This window comes from Myotis davidii, unplaced genomic scaffold, assembly GCF_000327345.1.
Source record: "Myotis davidii unplaced genomic scaffold, ASM32734v1 scaffold164, whole genome shotgun sequence".
In the NCBI taxonomy this organism is placed as follows: Eukaryota; Metazoa; Chordata; class Mammalia; order Chiroptera; family Vespertilionidae; genus Myotis; species Myotis davidii.
Genome location: NW_006296417.1, coordinates 3,434,971 through 3,456,173, shown reverse-complemented (window position 1 = coordinate 3,456,173; position 21,203 = coordinate 3,434,971). Strand labels below are relative to the sequence as shown.

The 21,203-nt window shown below is 49.9% G+C and overlaps 1 protein-coding gene across 1 annotated transcript in view; it reads right to left on the bottom strand.

The window, feature by feature from the left end:
- SLCO3A1 (solute carrier organic anion transporter family member 3A1) overlaps positions 1-21,203 on the bottom strand; it is a 157,680-nt gene that overhangs the window by 125,000 nt on the left and 11,477 nt on the right. The window contains exons 2-3 of the mRNA XM_015569118.1: positions 11,292-11,354; positions 8,152-8,157 (exon numbers count right to left, since the gene is read on the bottom strand). Of these exons, the coding sequence (XP_015424604.1) occupies positions 8,152-8,157; positions 11,292-11,354 (69 nt within the window). The remainder of the gene's footprint in view (positions 1-8,151; positions 8,158-11,291; positions 11,355-21,203) is intronic.

The following is a 21,203-nucleotide window of genomic DNA, read 5'->3' as shown; positions in this document are numbered from 1 at the left end:
GCACATCCCCAGTGGGGGGTGTGCAGGAGGCAGCTGATTGGTATTTCTCTCTCATGGATGTTTCTGACTCTCTGTCTCTCCCTTCCTCTCTGTCTGAAATCGATAAAAATATATTTTAAAAAAAAACTGCAGCCACACAGAGGACCCCCGGGTCTGGAACAGAGGGGGCTCATTTATTCTGAAAGAGGCAGAGAGTTAATATTTTCAGCTTCCAGACCACATGGTCTCCGTAGGAACTACTCCACACACCCCAGCACAAAGCAGCAATATACAGACGATGGGCATAGCTGGTTCCCATCAAACTTGAACCAAACACACAGGGGGCTGGCCTGGCCCCAGGCTCTGTCAATAATAACATGGGAAACCACGTTACCCATGTGTCTGTAATAAACACGCGGGCCATTTATAACAAGCGTGTGAGGCACGCCTGTTGCTGACACGAAAAAGTCATTCCAGGCACAACTTGAATGCAAGTTTGTTTTCTTTCATCCATGAAAGTAACGTGTGAGCCCCTTTCAGCTTCTTCTCTGATGGGCCAAGGACCTGTCTTCTTGCAGTGAAGGGGGAGGGGCTCGACCCAGGCAGCCCAGGGAGCACGGGCCCCTCCCTGCAGCCGCAGCAACAATTTCATCCTACGAGGCACCTTATGTGGGTTTGTTTTTCATCAGAACAGCCGCCCCTTGAGTAACTCAAGGCACAGGGGAAAGGGACACACAAGACATCACTTTCGAATTCAGAGCCCAAGTTTGCAGAACCAGCAGATGACACAGCAGCACCTCCTGCAAGTGCCCTGGTGGCAAACAGATCGCTGGCCTGGCTCAAGGTCGGCGGGTCAAGGTCGCTTTATCTCTGGTTAGCCTGTAGGAGGACCACATGACAGATACCTGGGTGTAACTTCACAACCATTTTTTTTTTTTTTAAAGGCGAGTGAGAATTATATGGAGACTCTCTAATGTAGACCTGGCTCTGGACTCCAGCCCTCACCGATGGCATCAGTGTGCATGAGGGGGTGGGGGGAGGGGCCCAGGGAATCCATGAGCGACTCTGAGAGCTGCACACGAGCTGTGAACTTCAGGTGCCTGTACGCCTTTTCCCTGTGCAGCATGCAGGTGGCAGATCTGGCCTCGCAGTCGCCACAGGTTCAAATGAGGGGCAAGCCCTGTGCAACCTCGTCGCTGGGTCTGCCCTTATGCCGGGGGTTGCGCATGCGCATCCTTGCAGCGGGACCCTGAAGCCCACCAGCTTCGTCCGCACCCGTGTCTTTAACAGAAGCACCATCATTTCCTCCGGTCGCCCTGAGAGTGGGCATCTCAGCCGGCCTTCCCTAGGCAGGCCTCCGTCTCTCTTTGCCTCTGTCATTTCCTGCCTCTTTCTCAGACTGTTTCCCCTCTACACCCTGTTTCTTAGTCTCTCTCATCAATCTATTCTCCCCAAAACTCGCTTCCCTGAACGGCCCTCAAGCGCATCAGAAACATTTTTTTTTATTGTTCTTTATATTTAATGAAATCTTATGTTCAATTCATTCTACCAGAATGTGTAGTAGCATTTTATGATTCTCTTCTTTAAAAAAACAACAACTCTAAATTTACTTGTTTCCCACTTATAAATCTCGTGATTGATTTTTCTCTATAGCTCAGGGGTCCATCAGAGAAAAGCGAAAACTCCCCATCTCTACCGGGTACAACTAATACAATTTTCTTCCACTCAGTTGCCAAGCTCTACATTTTACATCAGAAAGTTTGTATTATTAATAGTTTGTGGTTAGTATCTTTCACACAAAAACTTCAGACTATTTTTCAGTTCACAATTTATGGGGTGCCAGGTGTCTTTTATTACAGAAACTTCAAGAACAATAGGAATTAAATGATTTCCTCAGCAGTCAACAAAAATGCACAGCCTGAAGAAAGAGATTTCTGCCCTGGCCAGTGTGGCTCAGTGGTTGAGCATCGACTTATGAACCAGGAGGTTCTATTCCCAATCAGGACATATGCCCCGGCTGCAGGCTCGATCCTCAGTAGGGGTCATGCAGGAAGCAGCTACTCCATGATTCTTTCTTATCATTGATGTTTTTATCTCTCTCTACCCATCTCTCCCTTCCTCTCTGAAATCAATAAAAACATTTTAAACATACTTAAAGAACAAAAAGAAAGTGGCTATTGCCTAACTCAGGACCAGAGAGCTGACAGCATTTCGCTCTGTGCACTGGTGACATGGGCCATGAGGGCTCTAAAGGGAAGATCTGCACTTATTAGAGGTGAAGAACATAATAAAAATGCAAAATACCACATGATAGCTTAATAACCTGTAATGACAAATGCCATAGCACATGGGAAATCAAAAGATTACGCAGAAGAAAGCCGGAGTACAAGCTTAGTACAATAACCCTCAATGTTTAGACTGGAGGAGTCAAGAAAATAGCTTCCATAGCTCATAGCAAATGAAATGGGCCCGATGATTAAGAGCTCCTAGAAGCACCATGAATCAATGGCATTGGCCGAGAAAACCAGATGAAAAGTCACAGTCATTTTCTCCCAGTAATCAAACGTTGGTTTCATTTACAAAAAGCTTCCGTATGGAATCCTGCCTCCATAAAGCATCGTGTGCTGGCCCGGGACCATCAATACGGCTGAGCCAGCCCCTTCGACAAGGGGAGTACATGCATTTCCTAACAGCCCTAAATGCCACAGCCTGGGAAGAGGTCTCGCTTATACTAAATGCCCTGCTGGGGGGGTGAGGGGGGATGCATCATATTAAACCTCTCTCACTTCCTTTCCCTTTTCATTACGGACCCACCCCACCTCTTGAGGCCCTGTTTTAAAGTCCAACTTCTTCTCTGCTGAAACAGGTCATCCCTGCCTAATATTTTTTTTCCCACCCCCACCCCAAAACACCAAGTAAATGCGTTGTGTTAATTGTGTTAATAACACAGTTCGGCTTATACATTGGAAGTCACAGGCCTCCTTGCCCACAGGTCATTTTGCTTTAAAGGCTCCTTTTTCATGTAAATCACATCCCTTCATATATACTTGCTGAGACTGAAGAGATCTGCCTACACTGCTACAGGCTGTGAAATAATTGCCGAGGAGCTCTGTCCCCAAAGGACAGGCAAGGAGCAGGGAGCAAGTTCCGTGAGTCCCTGGAGAGGACTCCCAGCCACAGTCCAGGATGCCCATGGGGTCCAGTGAAACAGCCTCCACCTCGTGTCTCTGACTCTCGAGTGGCACCCTGCTAGCCACAGCTGGCTCCCGAGACACACAGGCACCGGGGGGTCCCTGTTTCATGCCTCTGGGCAGGAACGTGTAATAGGGAACCAGTCCTGGCTGGGTAAAGTTGGCGCAAGCGCAGGCATCGCTGAAATCACCTGAGAGCATTTCAGAAATGCAGACTCGCAGTCCTGGTCCCGGCCTGCATTGTAATGAGATCCCCAGGTGATGTGCACCGTGAAGTCAGAGAAACAGTGCCTGGGGCTGTGTGCTTTATACGCCTCTAACCTCCCTCCTTGGGATCACAAGGCTCCCGGCAGCCTCCTGAGGGTGGAGGAGAGGGGAGCTTATTCAGCCAGACACCCAGTCTCACTGTCTAGCTACCTTCGGGGAGGAGGGCGCATAAAACCCTCTCTGTGACCTTCAGCATGTACCCAATCCATCCATCAGTAAGTTCCGTTGGCTCTACGTTAGTGGATCCCAACTGTACAGGCGTCTGTGTCCGAGCCACCAAGGTCCCCACCCCTGCACTGCTCCTCCCCACCACCCAGGCAATTAAAGAGCTACTTGAAGGACAGCAGGCATCGCCTATCATCGTCCTACGATTCCCATGGCACCCAGAACAAAACCCTAACCCCGGACCACAGGCTTCAAGGTGAGAAACCCCACCAGGCCTCCTCTCCAAGCTCAGTCCTCCACAATCCTGTGTCACCCTTCCAACCTCAATGGCCTCATTCCGATTTTGCAAATAGGCCAAACACAGTCCCAACTTCCAGACAATTTGTTGCTCCCTCTGCCTAAACCATCTTGATTTTTTTAAATATATTTTTATTGATTTCAGAGAGGAAGGGAGAGGGAGAGAAACATCAAGGATGAGAGAGAATCGTTGATCGACTGCCTCCTGCATGTCCCACACTGAGGATCAAGCCCCCAACCCAGGCATGTGCCCTGACCAGGAATCGAACCGTGACCTCCTGCTTCATAGGTCACCGCTCAACCACTGAGCCATGATGGCCAGGCTGCCTAAACCATCTTTTCTCAGATGATGACAAGGCTGTCTCCTCACCAAACAGATCTTGAGAAAGGCTTTCCTTAAATGAGCCCCTTCTATTGTTCATTGCACTCAGGTGGCTGATGGGAAAATTCCTCTAAGCCTCAATGGGCAAGGACTCTCTGCTCTCTGCCTCGCTCACAGGTCTGTCTACCGCCTTTGTGACAATTCCCTGACACCTGGCTGAGAGCGTGTGGTGCGGGGCAGGGCCCCTGCAGACACCTCTGGGCTCTGAGGGTCTGCAGTCAGTTCCGCCTTTGGGGTGCTTTTCTGCAAACAGCGACTCAAACCTCTGCCCCGATGCTTCCCGTGACTCACGGCTACATCCACACGCTCACCTCCAGGAACATCATCTCCTAAGACCAGGCACGCCCGTCCTGGATCCTGTTACCTCACTTGTGAGACAGAAATCTGAGCCCCTTGTAAGGCTGCTGTGGGATTTAGAAATCAGACCCTACCAGCGTCAGAGGGACGACGGTGGCAGGCAGCTTGTCCTTTCGCTGCGACACTAGGACACTGTTTAAGGACTGACCCGAGGGTGGCTCCACTCTCTAGGCCAAGGGTCAGAGCGCGATGGCCCTCCAGCCAACACTCCGGCTCCACCTGACTTTGTAAGCAGAGCTGCACTGGAGCACAGCCACCCCATCTGTTCAGTCACCGCGGCAGCCTTCCTGCTGCAAGTGGAGCTGAGGGCTCGGGAGAGAGCAATAGCCCGCAAAGCCCAAAGCATTTACTCTCGGGCTCCTCACACATCAAACAAACCCTGCTCTGGGGGAACATCCCTGAGTTTGCTTTTGCTAGGGACTATAGAGCGTGGGGGACAAGAAGGTTTACAGTTGCAAGTTCACAATATAGTTTATTCTTTATTATTATTAACTAGAGGCCCGATGCACGAAATTTGCGTAAGAGTAGGCCTTCCTTCCCCTGGCTTCTGGCACCGGCTTCCCTCTGGCCGTCAGCAGGCACCCGGGATCTGGGCTTCCTTCGCAGGCCCGGCTTCGTCCGGAAGGTCATCCAGAAGGATGTCCGGTCTAATTAGCATATTATGCTTTTATTATTATAAATCATTGTAAACATACTTTTGCCCCATCCTGGATCTCGGACTCTATGAAGCTGTGTGTTAACTTGGAGATTTATATACAGTAGAAAAGAGAACCCCAAAATTTATCGTAACATCACCCTGAAGGACAGCGGCTAATTTTGTATTAATGGGGATCAGGGCAGCCCCCTGCCCCCAGGTATGTGCCATTTTTCCATGTGGGTTATTTCAAGCTGAAAACAGTCAAGATCCAACAGATTCAAGAAGGGTTACCTCTTCCCTAACTGCCTAAAAGAATTTAGACAGGAGGCCTGAGCCAGGATGAGAGCCATTATCAAAGATAACCTTTTTGGCCCTGGCCGGTGTGGCTCAGTTGAGCGTCATCCCATGCACCGAAAGGTCGCTGGTTTGATTCCCGGTCAGGACAAAGGCCCATGTTGCGGGTTCAATCCCCGATCAGTTGGGGAGCATGCAGGAGGCAACTGATCAATATTTCTCTCTCTGATTGATGTTTCTCTCTCTCCTGTCCTCTCTCTCTGAAATCAATAAAAACATATTTTAGAAAAAGAAGATAACTCTTTACATCAGAGAGACTTATGTGCCTGGCAGGGCAAACCCTTGTTTACAAAACATTTGCTCTTCCTCACCTTGAAATCGCAGGCCCCACCCCTTCTCCTAGCTCAGATGGCATGTGAGCCTCAACTGCCTGGCTATCAGGGAATCTCCTATCTCTGGGGTTTGGGTTCCTGTAGGAATGAAATTAAAATTATTTTTTCTCCTGTTACTCTGTCTTATGTCAGTTTAATTATTAGACGTCCAAAGAACCTAAAAGGGAAGAAGGAAAAACTTTTCTTCTCCTGCAACATCTAATGTCACTGACTGAGTTCCTTAGAAGGCAAACTCAGAGATGGGCACTCTACCATACGAAGGCGTATTCTAGGGGTCAAGCCCATGGAAAGGAGGGAAGGAAGCAGTATGGGCAGCCAGAGACGGTGAGCTGGGATGCAGCTGTGACAGAGCCTTGTCTGTCTCTAAGGGATGTTCTGAGACAAGATGACCCTTGAGATGCAAGCAGGGGGTGAGGGGTCCAGCCTTTTTTTTTTTTTAATCTTCACCTGTAGATATTTTTCCATTAATTTTTAGGGACAGTGGAAGAGAGAGGGAAAGACAGAGAAAAACATCGATGTGAGAGAAACACATGAATTGGTTGCCTCATGCACATGCCCCAACCAGGGCTGAGCAATGAGTTACAGCCTAAGGGGAGGCAAATGGGGCTGTGAACCCCACAAAATGCTGCAAATGCCCTTCCACAGTCAGCAGGACCCCACAGTCCCTCCCTGTGACAACACAGAACTATATTTATCTACGGAGTCGCAGCGCGAATGTTACTACCTTAGTCAGGGAAGAACAGGAATCGCTGTACAGAGAACCAACAACATTCATTTAGCAACAATATACTTGTTCTGTGATCTTAAATCAGGGGTGGGGAACCTCCAGCCCACAGGCCGTAGGAGGCCCTGGAAATCATTTGCTCTGGCCCTGCCAAGCCATTAGGGGTGAGTTAATTAAATGCTTAACCAAATGTAACAGGCTAATTTTTAAGTTGATGATTTTGTATGGCACACGAATAACGTTATATATATATATATATATCCAAATGGCCTTTGGCAGACAAAAAGGTTCCCCACCCCTATCATAAATGCTCAGACATTACCTACTACTAATATTAATGCAAGCAATTTTTACTGAGCACTTATTCTAAAGCAGGTTGTGTGCTAAGCAGGCACTTTTGCAAATTAATCCTCCTCCAGTCCAATGTCACTCGGCTGCTTTGCAGATAAAGAAATTAAGGTTTCTCATGCCTGGGGTCCCTGAATACGAGGTGGAGCCGAGACCGGATCCAGGCGGTGTGACTACAGTCACACTAAACACGCCAGGTAGCGGTTTGCTGCAAATCATAGGCAAGCGTTTGTCATTTGTGTAACTGGAAGCACACAGTGAAATTAAGTGAATGGAAAGCACAGAGCACAGCAAGTGTATGCACAGGGGGACCGGATCCAGGCGGTGTGACTACAGTCACACAAAACACGCCAGGTAGCGGTTTGCTGCAAATCACAGGCAACCTCCTCCAGTCCAATGTCACTCGGCTGCTTTGCAGATAAAGAAATTAAGGTTTCTCATGCCTGGGGTCCCTGAATACGAGGTGGAGCCGAGACCGGATCCAGGCGGTGTGACTACAGTCACACTAAACACGCCAGGTAGCGGTTTGCTGCAAATCATAGGCAAGCGTTTGTCATTTGTGTAACTGGAAGCACACAGTGAAATTAAGTGAATGGAAAGCACAGAGCACAGCAAGTGTATGCACAGGGGCGAGACACACACACACACACACACACACACACACACACACACACACACGCTGAAGATGTAATGAGAATGCATCAGAGAATGCAATGAGCCGCCCGCACTAATTCAACAGGCCAGTCCCTGAACCACACCCCGTTCAGATGGCACTGCCAGCCCCGTCTCTGTGTCCAAGGCAGGGGGACAGGGAGTCCCAGGAGAAAGGACTGAATCCGCTTTTGACTCCCGGCCAGCCCTTCACTTTGCAGCAGCGAGAGGGCGGGCAGTCTTCTCGAATCAGTTAATAACCGTCCAAACCAAACCGCAAACGAGGGCGTAATTAAAGTTCTTTTACTTGGGCTGAAGCGTATCTGAAACCTGCCAAGTGCTCAGAGCAAAACAGCATGTCTTGAAGTTGATTTGGCCTTTTCTCCTCCTGCCTGGGACCCTAGGTGCTGAGAAAGGGAAGAAAGTTAATTATCTGCCGGGCCCCTTGGCTTGCCAAGGCCTGGAAGAGGCGCTCTCCACAAACATCGTCTCATTAAGTCCTGGCGCGCACTGTGTGGCGCGGGAATTATTGCCTTCCATTCCCAGATACGGAGAGAGAGGCTCAGAGAGACGAAGCCACTTGTGCAGGGCACACAGCTCGGGAGGCAGGGCCGCTATTTAAAACTGCGGCAGCGGCCTCCCGCCTGGTTTCATTAAACTGCGTGGCCACCTCTCACGCCTTTCATCACGAGACAGTCAGAAGACGAGGTGAGAGCAGCAGGCCCTCAGAAGGGCCAAGGCTTAAAACCTGTTTATGAGTCCGAAGTGGCACGTCGCCTCTGCAGGGTGACCCAGCAACCGGGCACCAGCTGGGCTCTAAATGGCCGGAGCTGCCAGGCCATTCGGAGGCGGCAGGATGAGATGAGCATTGTGTGGCGGCAGCTGCCACAGAGCTCCGTGTACTCAGGCGGTACCATGTCACTGGATGGGGGACAGTGCGGCCGGCGGAGGGGCGCAGGGTTTGCCACCGCCGTCTGGGCCAGGCGGGACAAGAGGATCTTAAAAAGCCTTAGGGTTGGAGCTGGGGGAACGGAATGGGCAGGGGCGCGTGGAGGGCCAAACACACTCAGGTAATGGCTCGAGCCATCTTGCACTCTGAGGACAATGGTGGAGGGAGGGGGAAGGGAGAGAAAGGGATGACAATATTCTAAATGAGAGAAAGGAATACTGAAGAATAAAACAAAATATTGTGCCCTGTTCTGTTTAACTATGAAATCAAAGGCATTTATGTATTTTTTTTAAATTGATTTCAGAGAGAAAGGGAGAGGGAGACAGATAGAAACATCAATGATGAGAGAGAATCGTTGATTGGCTGCCTCCTGCACGCCCCCTACTGGGGATGGAGCCTGCAACCCGGGCATGTGCCCTGACTGGAATTGAACCGTGACCTCCTGGTTCATAGGTTGATGCTCAACCACTGAGCCACACTAGCTGGGCTCGAAGCATTTCTGAGCCTGTCTATAAGCCAGAACCAAGGAAGTGGGCGCTTGACAGATAAAGACACCTGCCTCCTGAGCCATCCCATAAAGGGCCACACACCCGGCAAGGCGTCCCCTGGGAATGCGAGGCTTGGCCACCACACGGACACACGCAGAAACCCTGTCCTTCTCCCCTCAGCCACACTGTCAGCTGTGAGCGGAGCCCTGACCTCCACGCTCCGGGCCCTGAAGGAGAATATATAACTGCCGGGTTGGAAATGAAGGATGTTAGGTGCTGTCAGCACCTGTCATCTTGCTGGGGCTCATTAAATACCCACCATCCCTGATCCTCACAACCTTTAAAGAGAATCAGAGAGCACCGTCACATCTCATCCTAATTCTTGTCTGGAGTCGAGCCAGACGACTCTGATGTCGTTGGGTGTGAGGTCCTGAGAACACAGCCACAGGCGTCCTTGCACCCGGATGACTTAGCGCACAAATATGGTCACGCTGCGAAACAACTGCTGCTGGGAGCCTGCCTGTGACATCTCTTTGGAAGGGCAAAGCCTAAGGAGGCCAATCCCGTGTCCAAGTTCACAGTCACGCTGAGTTCCTGGGCAGGAGGCACTGGAGGACTGCACACACTCGTCCCACAGGGAAGACAGATCCTCGTCCAGGGCAGGTATGGTGAGCCAGGGCCCATAGGAGGCAGACCTGGCCTGATGGGAAAACTGAGGGGGGGAGGGTGCAAAGCAAATCTTAATTAAAAGAGGAGCGCAAGAGATGAGCTTCCCAGCTGATAAGAAGAGTTAGCTCAGCCCTGGCCAGTGTGGCTCAGTGGATAGAGCATCAGCCTGAAAACTGAAGGGTCCCAGGTTCAAATTCCAGTCAAGGGCACGTACTTCGGTTTGGAGGCTTGATCCCAGGCCCTGGCCCGGGCAGTGTGGGAGGCAACCAATGGATGTGTCTCTCTCCCATTGATGTTTCTCTCTCCCTCCCTCCCTTCCACTCTCTCTAAAAATCAACAGAAAAATATCCTTGGCTGAAGATTAACAAAAAAATAATAATAATAAATACCTGGAGTCACAAAAAACAACAACACACAAACACATACTTGGCACCAAAGTTTCTAAACACAAACCAGTAAAACACAAGAAATAATTAGGAGAGTATGAATAGTTGTGACAGCACCATCCTAGTACTAGTAATCATTAAGAGATACAAATCACAACTTGGTGCTTATCATCAACAGCAACGTTAAAGGTATCTAAATGGCAGAAAAAAAAATTGCAAATAACTCAGAAGGGGAACCCCTCCAGAAATGACTGCTCTGGGTGAGGAAATTCTACGGGACAGAATGTTGACTGTGTGGCGGCTTCTAAACGTCCCCGTGAGCCAAGCGAGGCGGTCCCTTCAACCCACGCCCCAGCAGCGGAAGCAGGAGGGCCAGGCAGAGACTGGGCGTTCAGATCCCAAACGGGCTGAGAAGCCTGGGTTTCTGCCATTCCCCACAGAGCCTCAGTCGACGGAGAGAAAAGGCAAAAAAGAAAGGGGATTCTAGGGTCTCGCTACCAAGTTTCTCTTTTTACTGTCAAGACAAACTTCACGAACCACGCGTACAGGCACCTGGTGAAAGTGAAACCAAGACCACATCCTGCCAACTGTGAAAAAAAAGAGGGGGTGGGGATGGGGTTATTTTATTAACAACCGGTCTCCAAGCATTTGGCAACCTGCAGATTAAGATGAGCTGATAGCCCGCCTGGAACCTGACCGGCTGGAGCTCATGGCTCCTTCCCAGGGCCTCGCCGCTAGTCCCACTGTTTACAGGGCCGGCGCCGGCCTGGACCACGCCGTGGCTGGTGGCCCATCGGCTGTTCCCTGGCTCACCAGGCACCGAGAGCACAGCCCAACCACGTCTTAAAGAACCGGGTGATATTTACTACAGCTCCTTGGGGTGCCAGGGGATAGCTAACTGCAAACCAATTTCTAGTGTTTTCTAGCCCAGAACTGACTGGTTTACGTGGAGTTATACTTTTTGCACAGACTCAGGAAAATCAAAGTGGGCTGAAAAGTCACGTGCGGTGGCTCTGGGAGAGGCAGTGGGACATGCCCCTTGGTGTCCCAGGTTAGTAAATGTCACCTTTCTGCTTGCTCGTTCATTCATTCGCTTAGCAAATGGTTTCCTAACACCACCGTCCCTGCGCTCAGCCCAGGACTGGGAGCTTGGAACACGAAGATAAGCCAGTGCAGCGCTTCAACAATACACGTTTCAAAGAACAGAACGGTGTATTCCCATCCCACTCGGTAAAGGCAGGGCCTGCGTGTGTGCGTGAGACGGCAGACGTGAACTTCACCAGTCCTCACGGGCCCTCTCCTGGGACAAGTGTCTCAGGGGCCTTCCGCGTGGTTTCAGTTTAACAGCATGAGCCCTGAATGTACTGGTTACCTTCTAGGCAACCGAGGAATGTCCGTGGGTAATACCCCACCCACACAATGGTAGTCTCTCTGCTTCTTTGGAACCAAACGCCCCAGTGAGAGGCAACCATACTTCAAGGCACTGATCTTAAGGGTTTGGAGTTATGACGGGGTCGGCTGCAAAGGAGACCCCAAAAGTAGGGCACTTGACTTGGCCAGGGAGGGGCCAGGGTGACCCCACTCAAGCATGACTAGGAGATTGCCAGGCCAAGTGATCACATGGCTTAGGCTCAGAAAAGCATCTCCTAGTCTGGGCCAAAGGCTCACACTTCTGGTTCCCTTGTGGGCCGAGGGCACAGGCTGCTCCATTCCCGGGGACTTGGCTCCCTCGCTCACCTCTTAAGGGTCTTGTTAAGAGCTCAGTTGCACATCAAAATTAATCAGCCACTTCCTGGAAGGCGGGTGTCACTCAGAAAGCCAACGACCTGCCCTATCACAGTGTTTTCATCGGAGAAAAATGGACCATTACTTATACAAACCACACGTACACAGGGAACTCTATGCGTCTGCAGTAACCATGAGCCTGGGGCAGTTGAAACCATTATGTCAATCCCCCACCTTTTCGTTTGCTTTGTATTTTTTTTTTCTTAATGTTCAGGCATATTTTCGTTGGCAACCTAAAAAACACTCAAACGCTAATTTTTGTTACATGCACACGCATCTTCCTGGCTATCGCTGCACAGCGTAAGCACGCCCCTCTCTCAAGCAGACTCGCAATTTCCCCAAAGTGCGGTATAAATTTCAAACCAATAAATACAATGGTTTTAAACTGTCCTTGTAGATGTTACTAACCTCGCCCCCACCAATGATATCACTGTTTCCATAGTAACTAATGTACTTCAAAGTGGAAAATGCAGATGGTGGCTTCAGAAAAGGGAAGGGGGGGGGCAGACAAAATAAGTGGTAGAACAAAGCACATCACTGTGTAAGTGGCGCTGCACCTGCCCCGTGGGGCGCCAGCCCGGGGACAAGTAGTAAATATTTTAGTAGAAGCCTTATGCTAACAGATCATCTATATAACAGCGGCCGATCAAATTACCCCATCACTTTCGGAGACATGGCTGCCCGAGTCAACGCATGCAGGGGAAAATGCCTGTTCACCAGCACAGGTACCATCACAGGCTGATTTTCAAGCGTCTCATACTCTATTTTACAGTGATGTTGTCATTATGCCTAACTGAGAAGAGTTTTTTCAGAGATATGTGAATGCCAGATAGGAAAAATGCAACTGCTCACAAGAGAGAAATGGAGAAAATGGGTAGAGAGGAAATGAGCCTCAATTCTTACTTCCTGAATGTGAGAAACAAATGGTGTTCATCTCCAGGCAATGCAGCATTCCTCTCTGCAGGCATGCGGCCTTTCGGGTGAAGCGTGGGTACGCTTAAGGTTACTGTCGGTATTTCAATGTGTGGATGCTGGTGAATGAAGATTTTTTTCTGAACAGGAAAATCCATGCTCGGAGTTGCAAGGAAGGCGGCTAGAAGGTAACGATCCGGGATAATTTGACACAAAACTGGGGTCTGGTTTTAAAACATCACAGAGTGTTTGATCCGTCCCTGTCAAAATGTCACTCTTGACATGTAACATACTTCAGAGAAGCTCCGAGAAGTTCCACTGTTTAGTCTCTGGGCTGTGAAAGCCAATATTTAGAGACCGCGAGATGACGCCAAGTTCCGTAAACACACGATGAGCTACTTGCTTCTGCTGCCCGGTGGCTGTCACCAAGGGCTAGGACGTCATCTGGATGGTGGAGCCCGTGGGACGTGCCTCCGATTGCCCTGATGAAGATCTCCCAGGATGGTGGTTTCATTTCTGGAATGCTCCATGGTGCCCCATATTATCAGCACGGATTTCCGAGTTTCAGGGAAGCTCTGAGCTAGCACTCTTCCCCTTGGTGCTGCCTGACCTCTGGCAGCATCTCGGACCAGATTATGGTCTCCAGTTGCTCTTGGGCTCACTGATTTGCTTCCTTCCTAAAACACCTGTTTCTATGGGTTACACCACATTTTTAAAAAATATATTTTTACTGATTTCAGAGAGGAAATGGGAGGGAGAGAGACAGAAACATCAACGATGAGAGAGAATCATGGATCAGCTGCCTCCTGCACGCCCCCCACTGGGGACTGAGCCCACAACCCAGGCATGTACCGTGACCAGGTATCAAACTGTGACCTCCTGGTTCATAGGTCCATGCTGAGCCACCCCGGCTGGGCGACATCTTAAATGTTTTTACGGGAGAAAGTGAGAGAGAGAAAACAGGCGTTGATATCCGAATTAAACTATATATATGAGAACTGCCATCATCATTTCCAGAGGCTTCATGCCAAATTAATTAAAACATTAAATAGCCATTTAAGTGGTTAGGAGACAACATAAAGATGAAAAGGAACGGATTCTTCCGCAGCAGATTTGATTGTAATGCCTCGGATCAATAAACAGTATCTTAAAGACCAGGAAATAAATCAAGGGCTCCCAGCCCCACAAAAAGGGCCTTTAAGTGGTCTGCTCCTGTCCAAATGCGGACGGAAAGCACGGAAATGAGGCTGCTCGCTCCGTGGAGTTGAAGCGGTTCCATGTGGGCCAGGCAGCAGGACCCCACACATACTGGCAAACGTCAAAGATCTATAATGAGCTGGCGCCGTGCTCGCGGGCCAGGCCTGTGAATAGAGGGCAGGCCTGCGATTCTGCCGCACACGCCCGCCGCCAGGGCCCGGTCCTCAGGGGCAGCTCACAGGAGCTCCCTGCAGGGCCATCTGGAAGGGGCTGGGCAAAGACAAGCAGGCCTGTCCCACCGACCGGCTGGGAGGGAAGCCCCACAAGTACAGGCAGGTCTCCAGTCTGGGGCCGCCAGAAGCACCGGGTACCAGCTGAGCGCGTCTGTGAGCACATCTGCCTCCTGTATCCAGGCCCCAGCGGAGACCAGGCGGAGAGACCACCCAGAGGAAGGAGTTGGCCTTGGGCTCTGGGGAGATAAGGCTGGAGGGCTGGGAGCACCATCCCTGGGAGCACAGTAGAGGCAGGAATTCATACGAGGCACCAGCACCTTATCTGGGGAGCCAGGAGCCTGGGTCAGAGACCACAACTCTCAGAACTCTTTCATATTCTAGGAAAGGGGTCTACAACTTTGTCTTCTGTATCAGATACTAAAGATTCTAGGCTCTGCAGGCCATCTGGTCTCTGTCACAACCTCTCAACTGTTGCCCGGCCAGTGTGGCTCAGTGGTTGACCATTGCTCCATGCACCAAGAGGTCACTGGTTCAATTCCTGTCAGGGCACATGCCCAAGTTGTGGGCTGGATCCCCAGTAGGGGGCATGCAGGAGGCAGCCAATCAATGATTCTGTCTCATCTCATTTCTATCTCTCTCTCCCTCTCCCTTCCTCTCTGAAATCAATTAAAAAAAATATTTTAAAAATAAAATAAAGGTGGGGTGAAATGCCCCACCTACCTCTCAGGGTTCCTGAAGGCTGAGATGACATATCCATGACAACACCAGGAGCCACTAAGCATTCCACACACATGAGACAACACTGGACCCATTTATGTTGTTGATGGTAAAACCGAGACCCAAACAGGAGCCTTTAAATACATATCAAAATTCTTGGGAAGGCCTGTGGAATACTTTTCGAATAAGGTACATGTAATTTTGTAGCCAGGTTTTGAAAAATGCCCATTTGTGGAGGAAGCGAACATTAATTAGAGTGTTTGCGCATACTGGCATGGAGCAGTCTGTAATTTTCTAAGGGCTGTTATGGCTGAATTATTACATAATGGGCCTTGTTTTTGAGTGGCTGGCTGTTCCGAGCAAGAAGGCAGTTGAGGGCTGAACACGCAGGTAACAACATGCCTTGGAGCAGGGGCCCTGTGAACGCATGGAGGCTCATTTTCAGAGAAAATGAAATTCACAAAACCTGCAAATGCCGTTTTACGCTCGCAGAAGGAAAGAACAGATAACATGGTTCTCTGGCCCCAGTGAAGTCATGCCCAGCATTCGTTACCTTCGCTCTCAGTTAAAAACCAAGAAAAAGAACGGTGCTCGCTCACAAGTAGTAACGTGTTAAAACGATATCAAAACACCAAGCATGCATCAACTTTCAATTCAGCTGTGACTTCAGGAGCTGTGGTCTGAGGAAAGAGAAGGGATCTTAGAGCAAGATAAAACTGACACCCGGGATCAAAACAGAGCGGGCAAGTTTACAACTGTGCCCTAGTTTCCTTCTCTGTAAACTGAAATAATGGCATTTCCCTAGCTGGTCTGGCTCAATGGGTAGAGCGTCAGCCTGAGGACTGAAGGTCCGCGGGTTCCATCCAGTCAGAGCACATGCCCGGGTTGCGGGCTCAATCCCCAGTAGGGGGCGTGCAGGAGGCAGTCGATCAATGATTCTCTCTCATCACTGATGTTTCTATCTTTCTCTCCCTCTCCCTTCCCCTCTGAAATCAATAAAACTATATTTTAAAAAAAGAAGAAATAATGGCATTTCCTTCACAGGATTGTTGTGAGAGTCTAATCAGACCATTTATGTACTTCCTGGCACACATAAGATCCTCAAAAAGCCCTAGCCAGTTTGGCTCAGTGGATAGAGCGTCGGCCTGCAGACTCAAGGGTCCCAGGTTCGATTCCGGTCAAGGGCATGTACCTTGGTTGCGGGCACATCCCCAGTAGGGAGTGTGCAGGAGGCAGCTGATCGATGTTTCTCTCTCATCGATGTTTCTAACTCTCTATCCCTCTCCCTTCCTCGCTGTAAAAAATCAATAAAACATATTTTTTTTAAACATCCTCAAAAATGTCTGTCCCCCTCCCGCCACCTACAGTGGTGACCAGCCCTTTTAAAACCAGCATCCCATTTTAGAATTCTGAAACTCAAAACAGAAAAGTGATGAGAAATTTAGATTTATATTAGCAAAGCGCCGACAACCACCCACCATACAAAAATAGGATAGTGAAATATAATAGAATACAGCAGAATATTATGCAATCCTTTAAAATGATGCTGGGTACGTCTCCATTAAAATGCTACAAACCTCCATGCAGAATCTCACTCTTCCAAAACTTAAGTAAAGGAATTCTGAAGCTGAAATAAAATAGTCACCAGTCAAAAACAAGTGAGAAAATGAACACACCCGGTGTCATGAAATCCAAGTGCTGCTGCTAAAAAGAGTAAAGGAAGGTTCGAAAGCAAAGCAGAGTGGACGGGGGAGTCTCTAAGCTCCACCCCCCAGGGAGATGAGCCAGTGAATAAGTAACACTCCTGAGAGTTCCCATTAGTGTTTCCAACTCAGGGAGGAGCAGCCTTGAGTGGCTACCCACATACTCCCCTTTTCTGATGGGAACGGTGAAGATGTCCCCTGGGAGGGAAGGATGGAACGGAGGCCACGAGCCATGGTGCTGATCCTCTCTGCCTGACGCAAGAGAAGGCTTTCAGGAGAACACAGGGAACAATGGGTGCCCCCACCCAGGAAGACTGAACCCACCCAAAAGGACCTTTCAAAGATCCCAGAAGCATAAGTTGTCAATCCCGCATCTTCTGGCCAAAAGGAGCCAGCTCCCTCTACACCACCTGCTGTAGCTCGGCTAGTCCTGCTACTCTGTATGTCTTCAGGCCACAGCAACATTCCAGGGCAGAAGCCAGTGACTTCAAGTTTTAATTAGGTCTTTGGTTAAATGCAAGTGAAACTACTGTTACTACCCTGTATTTTAAGGACATATATATTTAAAAGTATATCTAGCGCTGGCCCTTGTAGCACAGTTGATTGGAGCATTGTTCCGTACACCAAAAGGTGGCGGGCTCGATCCCTGGTCAGGGCACATACCCAGGTTGCAATGGGGCACGTGCGGGAGGCAACTAATAGATGTTTCTCTCTAACATTGATGTTTCTGTCTCTCTCTCTCTCTCCCTTCCTCTCTCTAGAAATCAATAAATATATCTTCAGATGAGGATAAACAACAAGAACCGTAGTAACTAGGGAGGCACAGGCTACACACGTTGAATGGATTATCTCACTTAGTATTCACAAGATCATCTGAAGTTGGTATAAATACAGTCCCAATCTTAGATATGGAATAGAGAGTTGGAGAGGTAGAAGCAGTGGCCCAAAGCCACATAAGATTAACAAGCAGCAGCCCTGAACTTCACAAAGACAACACATGCCCTTTACTCCTCTGTCCTTAACATCATGAGGGAATGTGGGCAGAGCCAGAGAGACTGACAGGACACACACCAAAGTGTTCACAGTGGATCTCCAGGTCACAGCATTATGGATGATGTTTCTTCTTTGTTATTTTTTTTTAATGTACCTATGCTTATCTGCATTTTCCAACTTTTCAACATGTGCATTCCTTTTGTAAAAAGTAAAACAATAATGTCTTTATATTTATTTTTTTATAAAAAGCCACAAGCATAAACTTGAAGTTCAAGTGAATGGTAGAGCCAAGTGATGTGGCTCCATGGGCAGGAAGTCTCAGCCAGTGCCTGGAGCAGCCATCTGCGGGCAGCAGGTGCGGCCAACAGGCCAGAGGCATCCTGGCCAGACTCCACGCACCCTCTGCACAGGCTCTGAAGCTGAAGGGCGACCAGCTCAGTGAATCCCCACGCCACCCGCCCAGCCACACCACTGAGGCCTCGGCCCAGTAGCCAGTCAGCCCTGCTCATAGCATAGCCTCCCTCTGGACCCCTCGTGGCTATTCCCAGGAGGAGTGCGCCCTCAGCAGCTTGCAACTTTTTCTCAAGGAGAACAGGAGGGGAATTTTGAATGGCCTCCATCCAATCTTTAAACTGTAAACCGCACGCCCACTCTCTGTTTGGAGACGTGAACACAGCTTGTTCTATTACCAGCTTTAAAGTTATCCAGAACCGATACATCTGAGGCTGAGCTAAAATGTTTTAAAAAAAACCCACACACACAAACAGTCAGATATGATAGGGCCTTTCCTAACATAGATAACTCAAAAGGGAGGGTGAATACAGAGGTGCCATTGTGCATAGATGCCCCAGCCCGCCTCGCCTGCGCTGCCCCATCCTGGGGAGCACGGTGGGTGTTCCAGGACCACCAGCATCCTTCAGCCCCTGGGCTACGTCACACCAGGCAGCCCTGTTTGCTTCCCGCTGAGTCTGGGGACGCCCTGGTGTGGCCTCTCTCACACGCTGGCAGACTGGCTTCAGGCACCACTTCAAAGCTGGGGGTGGGGGGTAGATAGAGCTTTGCCAAGAGAGGTGCCGACATCCCCCGCACTGCTGGCTAGAGCAGACTCCCCAGTGCCAGCCCCGACAGGCCCCCGTGTGGAGCTGGGGCCCAGTGTTCCCAGCCTGCCCTTCTCCACCCAGGTGTCCACCACTGAGAACTCTCCCCTGCCAACCTCCTTCCACACTGGCCTGGACCTACCCTGACCAAGGCTGAGAAAATCACTTGACATAAACGTCCTCTCCACGCCCCGCCCCCCTCCGGCCCATCTCCAGCGCCCCTTCCCACCTTGGTGTAACTCTTTGATTTTAAGGTAGGAGACCACACTGTCCTGTGTAATTTCAGCTGGACAGCTGCCTGGCCCAGGACCTGAGACCATCTCATGAATGAGCAATTAATAAAATTACACACATGCCATCTCCCCCACTAGGACATATAAACTCCGCCTTACTCTGTATGGCTCAGGGCGTGTACGAAAGCTGTGGAAGCTAATTAGTCTGGCAGAGACCAAGGTGGAGTCCTTTAAAAGGAGTCTGCGCTGAGAAATTCCAAGAATCCTACAGCTCTCGCCTCCACCCAAAAAACAAGATGATGAATGAGATGAGAATGCAGATCTCTGGTCCTTACGTAACACATACCTGGACCAAATCTGAGACTGGCTGGCATGGCAACAATCCCTTTCAGTCTCCGCAAGCGGAACAGGCCTTCAGGGACGAGGCAGGGCCAGGAGACAGGTAGGAGTCCCGATGAAAGGGGCGGGGGCATGTACTACACACGCACACTAAATACAGACACACAAAATGCTCACCACATGTAGGGCTAGGCTTTTTTCACATGCATTTCCCTTAGTCAGATGACGTGATCATCCGATCCAATGTCTGCCTTCAGCAATGCCCAAGACAGAGTAAGGACTTGTTCCAAGCGACACACTAATGTAACCAGGTTCACTCCCATAGCGTAACCCCCACACCCCCACCCTTGAGAGAAACATGGTTACCATCTTCCAGAAAGGAGACAAGGCCTATACCAGGGCAGCAGCTGTCTTCAAGCAGGGCTTCCTATAAGGTTCATAGGTCGAGGTTCAACCACTGAGCCACACCAGCCAGGCAGCATTGAGTATATTTAAAAGAAAAAAAAGGAGGAGATGTTTCTAACTCTCTATCCTTCTCCCTTCCTCTCTGTAAAAAATCAATAAAATATATTTAAAAAAAATGACTCTCCAACCAACATTCCATCATCTTCCTACCAACCCCAAACCCTAACAAGGGCAAAGAGTTTCTCTTTTCCTTCCTTTCATTTTTTTTCTTTGTATCCTGAGACCGTTTTAGGTTCATAGGTCGAGGTTCAAACACTGAGCCACACCAGCCAGGGCAGCATTGAGTATATTTAAAAGAAAAAAAGGAGGGATGTTTTAAAAGAGAGTAAGAAAAATAGTGATTTTTTTCTAGCATTCACCTGCTGACTAATGTGAGCTGGCTGGGGAGTGAGGGGAACATGGGCTGCTCATCCGGGTAAGTTACTTACTTCTGTGCCCTGGTTTTGCCTAAGACAAACGCAAGAAATGGAGAGCGTCCTCAGTGTCGGGAAAGACCTACGACTGGGACACATGGAAAAGCTGCCCATGGGACCATCGCTGGCACCCACGCGTCTTAGACGTTTCACGGGGCTGCATCCGGACTCGGTCCAAGTGCTGCTGGCTCCCGTGCTGCCCTGAGCCCGGAAGCAACAAGGCGAACCTCCCCATCTGCTCCCACCAGCTCCAAGCTGCAAAGCAGCAGAAATGCTCCCTGGCTTTCTGGTCTATTTATATGCATCTCCAGACTGGCGAAGGTAAAGGGAAGGTAAGGGGAAGGTGCCAAATTACGGGTGAGTGGGGTTTTTTTTCTTTGTTTCCCAAAGATATCCTCCCTTTGGCTGGCAGATAAGCCTGGCAGCCCACGTGGTACTCGCCAGCACTGGGAGGCGGCACAACACGCCGCCCATAAATTGCAAGGTCTTGCCCTAAATTTTATGCATTGAGATAGGAGAGGCCTGTCTGAAGCTCTTCTCTGTCTATTTCCACTGACTAGTTCCCTTTACATCTTGCTCACCCTGGCCTCTCGGTAAGTCCTTTCCTAGAGTCCCGGAGGCCGGGAATCTGAAGTAGACCATGCAGTTTGCTGTGTGGCGCCCCTCGGGGAAACACATGCAAGTGACACAAAACAAGGCAAAGTACATGCCATCACAGCCGCGCTCCAGAAAATGAAACGGCCAAAAGGTGACGCCCTCCCTGACGGACAGCGCTTGTACTCCCGGGCGTCCCACTGAGTCCCACCAGCAATCTCTCCAGCTGACCTCAGCGGATGCCTGCCCTTGACAGTGGCCGTGACTGCAGGCCCGGGGCAGCCTCTGGGCCCCTGCTGGGAAGAGGGGCTGGTGCCGAGGTCCGCGGGGTAGCTCTAGGTGCTCT